This window comes from Lithobates pipiens, unplaced genomic scaffold (assembly GCF_037356315.1).
Source record: "Lithobates pipiens isolate NorthernLeopardFrog02 unplaced genomic scaffold, aLitPip1_a1.2 Scaffold_28, whole genome shotgun sequence".
NCBI classification, from domain to species: domain Eukaryota; kingdom Metazoa; phylum Chordata; class Amphibia; order Anura; family Ranidae; genus Lithobates; species Lithobates pipiens.
Genome location: NW_027507789.1, coordinates 2,889,718 through 2,897,217, shown reverse-complemented (window position 1 = coordinate 2,897,217; position 7,500 = coordinate 2,889,718). Strand labels below are relative to the sequence as shown.

The window sequence follows — 7,500 nt, the reverse complement described above, 5'->3', positions numbered from 1 at the left end:
TTGCTGTTCAAAAATCTGACAGACTTTAGAATCAGAACATGCTTCAAATTTTTCGTCCGGAACTCCGCCAGACCCAGTTCCTATCGAGAAATCCGTTCGTGTGTATGTTAGTCCGATTGACATAGACCGACGCTAGGGCAGCTATTGTCTACTATGAACTTCCTTATTCTAGTCCGGTCGTACGTCATCACGTTCAAATCCGTCAGACTTTCGTGTGATTGTGTGTGGCCAAGTCCGTTCATTCGGAACGTCCATCGGAACGCTGATGAAAGTCAGTCGGGAAGACCATCGGACCTAGTCCGTTGAAAAGTCCAGTCGTATATATGCGGCATAAGTCTCTGACCATCCTTGTAGCATTTTTGCAGTCTCTGACCATCCCTTGTAGCATGGCCTTAGTCAGAAACTGACCATCTCTTAGTTTCTGACCATGTTTGCAGTTTCGGACCATCTCCTGTAGCATGCCCTTGGTCTTGGCCCATCCCTTGTAGCATGCCCTTGGTCTTGGCCCATCCCTTGTAGCATGCCCTTGGTCTTGGCCATCCCTTGTAGCATGCCCTTGGTCTTGGCCCATCCCTTGTAGCATGTCTTTGGTCTTGGCCCATCTTCTGTAGCATGTTTGCAGTCATTGACCATCCCTTGTAGCATGGCCTTAGTCAGAAACTGACCATCTCTTAGTTTCTGACCATGTTTGCAGTTTCGGACCATCTCCTGTAGCATGCCCTTGGTCTTGGCCCATCCCTTGTAGCATGCCCTTGGTCTTGGCCCATCCCTTGTAGCATGCCCTTGGTCTTGGCCCATCCCTTGTAGCATGCCCTTGGTCTTGGCCCATCCCTTGTAGCATGCCCTTGGTCTTGGCCCATCCCTTGTAGCATGTCTTTGGTCTTGGCCCATCTTCTGTAGCATGTTTACAGTCTCTGACCATCCCTTGTAGCATGCTCTTAATCTTGGCCCATCTCCTTTAGCATGTTTTCAGTCATTGACCATCCCTTGTAGCATGCTCTTAATCTTGGCCCATCTCCTTTAGCATGTTTGCAGTCATTGACCATCCCTTGTAGCATGCTCTTAATCTTGGCCCATCTCCTTTAGCATGTTTTCAGTCATTGACCATCCCTTGTAGCATGCTCCTAATCTTGGCCCATCTCCTTTAGCATGTTTGCAGTCATTGACCATCCCTTGTAGCATGCTCTTAATCTTGGCCCATCTCCTTTAGCATGTTTGCAGTCATTGACCATCCCTTGTAGCATGTCTTTGGTCTTGGCCCATCTTCTGTAGCATGTTTGCGGTCTCTGGCCCATAGGGGGCCTCAAACCTCACTTGAGGCCCCTATATCAAGAATGTTGACCACCACTGACCCACAGAATGGTCTCGGCCACCTACTTTTCTCCATGCCAATACAAATGACTTGCCCACTTCAGATGGCAATCTGATGTCTGTAGACAAAAAACAGACTTCCCTGGCCAAGAGATCTGCAGATAATAACTGTCTGAGGGTTAGAAAACCCTAATTTACCCCAATCCTCCCTCTTCTCCTCTAGAGCAGTGGTTCTCCACCTCAGTCCTCAAGTACCCCCAACGGGCCATGTTTTCAGGTTTACCTTTTACTTTTCACAGCTGCTTTAAATCAATATCAATGACATGGTATTGATAAGAGGTGTATTATCTATATTAACCGGTTCCTGACCAGCGCACGTCGATGTACGTCAGCAGAATGGCACGGGCAGGCAAATGGGTGTTCTGTACGTCCCTTTAAATTTGCCGCCCTGCCATCGCAGGATGCCAGTCGGGACCCTCGTGAGTCTGGTCGCGGGTCCCGCGGACTCGATCGCCACGGGCATCCCCGCGATCATCTCACGGAGCGGCCGAATGAAGAAATGCCGTTCTAAAACAGCATTTCCCAGTTCTGCTAGCAACTAGTGATGCTGATCTCTGCTCCATGTGATAATGCGTTTTTTTTCAAAATTGTCGCTCTATTTTGTTTATATAGCGCAAAAAATAAAAACCGCAGCGGTGATCAAATACCACCAAAAGAAAGCTCTATTTGTAGGAAAAAAAGGACATCAATTTTGTTTGGGAGCCACGTCGCGCGACCGCGCAATTGTCAGTTAAAGCGACGCAGTGCCTGAATCGCAAAAAGTGGTCTGGTCTTTGGCCAGCAAAATGGTCCGGGGGTGAAGTGGTTAAGAGAAGTTCCCAAAACATGGCCCGTTGGGGGTACTCGAGGGCTGAGGTTGAGAACCTCTGGTCTAGACCATGTCCCAGAATTATTTTAATGATTTTACTTTGTTCCTGAAGAGAGAAATGGCTTTATTTATTTTTACACCCTGTGATGTGATCACCAGCGTTGTACAATTTTTGCTGGGCTTTAGGGTTCATTTAATAAATATATACTGGTAGATCTTCGGGGATTTTCATTTAAAATATAGGTTTGGCATCTCCTTATTTTAAAGTGGTTCTAAAGGCTCAACATTTTTTACCTTTAAAGCGGAACATTCAGTCATTTTTTTTTTAAATTTTCCATCTATTAAATCTTCTGCCCTTCTTGTTGTTCTTTTAACTTTGGATAGTAAAACATTTTGTTTTTCAGCCAGTAAATCCCTTATACAGCCCACTTCCTGTTTCTTGTCGGGTCATTAGTCTAGGCTTATGACATCGTCTACATCTCTCTCGCTTTCCTGAGAGTCTCCCAGGAAGGGAGGGGGGATGAGTCATAAGAGGGCCAATGAGAGCTGCAGAGCTGGAGGTTTGTGTGTCTGTGTAAATCCGGGAAGTGAACAGACAGCAGCTTCAGCTGCCCACAGTTAACATGGCTGCAGCCAGACTCGGTGGAGGGAGATTTCTGCGCATATTTGGCGAGTACAGAATCCCAGTATATATAAAATAATATGCAAAGTGGTTGGAGGGAAGCTTCAGAATGGCAAAAGATGTTTTTTTATTACAAATTATGTGAGCAGACTGCAGTTCCTCTTAAATGCATTCTCTGCATTAAGGTAAAAAAAAAGATCTCAGTAATTGTATCGCTACCACACCACCCATATACTTACCCGAATCCTTTCTCGATCCAGTGCTGTGCCCATCTGCAGCGGCTCTGTCCTCTCTCTCTCTCTCTCTCTCTCTCTCTCTACTCACATAGGCACAGCGGGAGCCATTGGTTCCCGCTGCTGTCAATCAAATCCAGCGAGCGGGGTGTGGGGTTGAGCCATGCTGTGCCTGTCAGTAGACGCACACAGCCTGGCTTGGGATCGAGCCTGCAGATGCGGCCCCATAGGGAGCGGCTTCCGATGGTGGCACACTGAGAGGAGGAGGAGGAGTAAGTAACATGCAAAATCTGGAGTATCGCTGCACTCCTTGGTACAGTGGCACCTTGGTTTATGAGTAACGAGGTTAACAAGCGTTTTGAAAGATAAGCAACTTTTTAAACAAAATCCTGACTCGGTTTGCGAGTGTTGTCTCATGAAAACGAGCAGGATTCAAGCCAATGGGGTGTGCAGTACCACATTTGGCCAGAGGTGCGGGGGCACCGGTGACACTCGGAACGGTTCAGAGGCGTTTGGAAACACTCGGAAATAGTCTGTTCCTGAGTGTTTTTCCCAAGCCTTTCCGAGGGTTTCTGAGTTCAGCCAAGCTGTCCCCGAGTATTTCTGAGGCTCTCCAGCGCCCCCCCCCCCCCCCACCTCTGGCCATATGCAGTATTGCATGCAATAGAAGTCAATGCAGAACGAATTATCTGCGTCTCCATTGACTTCTATGGGGAAACTCGCTTTGATATGCGAGTGCTTTGAATTACAAGCATTCTTCTGGAACGGATTATCCTCATAATCCAAGGTTCCACTGTACCTTTATTGCAGTATATTAAAATCACATCCCGGGTATGACAAGAACGTAAAGGGCAACGCGTTTCACGCTAAAGTCAGCGCAGACAGAGCTGTGCAGCACCCTGGGTTCCAGTTCACATGTGAGAGTCACTCGCCTAGAGAGGCATTTCTTTGACTGAGAGGAGGAGGAGTCTGGAACCCTGGCCGGGGACCCCAGAAGAGAGCATTGGGGCCACATGGGGCAATACCATAGCACAGAGCACATAAATATAACATGATTGTTATTTTCCAAAAAAAAAAAAAAAAATAGCCTTTACAAACGCTTTTAATATCTTGCATCTTAATTATCTTTGTATATATCGCAAAAGCTGTTATTATAAAATCATATGTTACTTTTCACAGGTACTATGGAGAGAAACTGAAAGAGACAATAACTGAAGAAGATTTCCAGCTATACCGGTAACATTTTCGTTTTCTGTGCTTTACTTCTACTTTATATGTCTGTATAACCCCAGAAAAAATATGTAATATATTGCAGCTTATTATTTCTTCGATTGTAGTGGCCGCATTCGTTTTCTTTTTTTCAGACTTTCTTTCCCTTATTTTTTACACAGTGATCCTGACACTAGCGCTTAGAGCTAAGCTCCACCCAAAGGGGATGCTCCGCTTGTCTGCCTCCTGCCCCCTCCACCAGGGCCGGGCAGGAGGGGCGGCTGCCCCTGGCGCAATGATTTATTGCAGGGGTAGGGGACACCCTAACCCTAAGGGAAAGGGGGGCGCAGTTTGGCATCTTTGCCCTGGGCGCTGGATGACCTTGTCCCGGCACTGCCCTCCACTGCCACGTTTTGGCACCTTTTGGGGTGGAGTGGGTACCTGGTTAGACAGGTACCCACTCTCGAATCTGGCTTAGTTCACCGCGATGAACTGGAAGTGATTTGAAGACCAAGAGCCCGTTCACACATGCCCGTTGTAGGATCCATAGGTGCTTTGGTGCCCATGCCATTAATCTTGAATGGCGCCCCCATGCATGCTATGCATTGCTTAGGGTTGCCACCTCACCCTTCAAACCCGAACACTTATGAATTACACGGGTTCTGAGGCTGATTTAATGCAGATAAGACACCAAGTGAGTTTAATTGCCACCTTCATCAGCCACAGAACCCGTGTAATTATTATGTGTTCGGTTTGAAAGGGGTGAGGGGGGGGGGGGGCAACTTTATCATTGCTGCAAAAACCAATGCAGTCTGCGCTATTTCTGCTGCATTGCAGCCCGTTCTTTTGAAAGGATCTGCGTAATGCAGGGCACCGTAATGCTCCCCAACGCACAAAAACGCAGGCGTTGCGGCACATGGCATTGCGTCATGACCAAGCTCCACATCGGGTACACGGCTACAGCGCAGCCCTGTTGTTAATCCTCGGTATTTTTTAACCTTTCAGCTTGTTGTTCGCTCATTTGATGGACCTCCTCATATTATAAAGTGCGATGGTTCATACCGAGATGCCCCAACAGCTGCGCTGCCATTTCCCTGGCAGCACAGCGGCTGTCGCTCTGTAATTACTCTGCAAGTGACTAAACCACTTACAAGCTCGGTTCCTAATTAAAGCTGATTAATCTACTAAGAGATTGTGCGATCGTCTGTACCAAGTGGAACACAACCGGCTGTGATTGGCCGGATCCGTCTGAAGGAAGAGAAACTAGGCGGCTGTGTCTGATGCTCATTATAGGAAGCTGCATCTTGAGATTATTGGGAGGGTGAGGGGCTGTTCCATGGATTGGATGGTGTGCAAAACCGCACTTGTGTTTTTTGTAATACAATACATGTGCTGCATGATGAAGCGTAGATGTAAAAATCTAATTTATGGTTTAAAGCAGTGGTCTCCACACTACGGCCCAGGGGCCAGATGTGGCCCTTTACTTACCTTTATCTTGCCCTTGGGGCACTATTCCTCCCACTGACCCCAATGATGGGGCACTATTCCTCCCACTGACCCCAATGATGGAGCACTATTCCTCCCACTGACACCAATGATGGAGCACTATTCCTCCCACTGACCTAAATGATGGGGCACTATTCCTCTCACTGACACAATGATGGGACACTATTCCTCCCACTGACACCAATGATGGGACACTATTCCTCCCACTGATACCAATGATGGGACACTATTCCTCCCACTGACCCCAATGATAGGACACTATTCTTCCCACTGACCCCAATGATGGGGCACTATTCCTCCCACTGACCCCAATGATGGGGCACTATTCCTCCCACTGACCCCAATGATGGGGCAATATTCCTCCACTGACACCAATGATGGGGCGCCATCACTTGCGCTGATACCAATGATTGGGCATTATTCCTCCCACTGACATCAATGATGGGGCACTATTCCTCCCACTGATACCAATGATGGGGGACTATTCCTCCCACTGATACCAATGATGGGGCACTATTCCTCCCACTGATACCAATGATGGGGCACTATTCCTCCCACTGACACCAATGATGGGGCACTATTCCCCCACTGATACCAATGATGGGGCACTATTCCCCCCACTGACACCAATGATGGGGCACTATTCCTCCCGCTGACACCAATGATGGGACACTATTCCTCCCACCGACACCAATGATGGGGCACTATTCCTCCCACTGATACCAATGATGGGGCACTATTCCTCCCACTGACACCAATGATGGGGCATTTTTCCTCTCACTGACACCAATGATGGGACACTATTCCTCCCACTGACCCCAATGATGGGGCACTATTTCTCCCACTGATACCAATGATGGGAACACTATTCCTCCCACTGACACCAATGATGGGGCACTATTCCTCCCACTGATACCAATGATGGGACACTATTCCTCCCACTGGCACCAATGATGGGGCACTATTCCTCCCACTGATACCAATGATGGGACACTATTCCTACCACTGATACCAATGATGGGGCACTATTCCTCCCACTGACACCAATGATGGGGCACTATTCCTCCCACTGACACCAATGATGGGGCACTATTCCTCCCACTGACACCAATGATGGGACACTATTCCTCCCACTGACACCAATGGATGGGGCACTATTCCTCCCACTGATACCAATGATGGGGCACTATTCCTCCCACCGACACCAATGAGGGGGTGCCATCTCTTGCACTGACAACAGTGATGCACTAATCCGGGGCACTAATCCACCCTCTAATGCCAATGATGGGACACTATTCCTCCCTCAAATGTCAATAATAGGGCGTTTTTACTCCCATTAAGGCCATGGCATTTTCTACTCACATTGGCCACAGTAAGGACAGTAAACTTGCTGTTTGTTTAGTTAGTTTGGAGACCTCTGGTTAAAAGCCTGAAATGACAAAAAAAAAAAAAACAGAAAACAAAATAAGTACCGGGGACATTTTTTTTATGTGTCTCTTGTGCTTTAATCTTATAGTTTATTAGTAATCTTCTTCCTCCGATGCCCCCCCCCCCCCCCCCCACCTCCCCACCTCTGCTGCCTTAGACTTCCAGTGCAGCAAGGGTTAATAGAACTGATGAGCCGCCATGAGCACTAATCAAAAGTGCCCTACTGCGCCCTTTCTGCCAGCTCCTCCATTCATACAATCCATACTACAGGCCGATCTTTGGAGATCTTGGAGACTTTTTGGCAGATTCTATCAGTCATCCCC

At 47.8% G+C, this 7,500-nt stretch overlaps 1 protein-coding gene across 1 annotated transcript in view; it reads left to right on the top strand.

The window, feature by feature from the left end:
* Positions 1 to 7,500, top strand: part of OGFOD3 (2-oxoglutarate and iron dependent oxygenase domain containing 3) — a 133,241-nt gene that overhangs the window by 65,863 nt on the left and 59,878 nt on the right. The window contains exon 6 of the mRNA XM_077458559.1: positions 4,214 to 4,270. Within this exon, the coding sequence (XP_077314685.1) occupies positions 4,214 to 4,270 (57 nt within the window). The remainder of the gene's footprint in view (positions 1 to 4,213; positions 4,271 to 7,500) is intronic.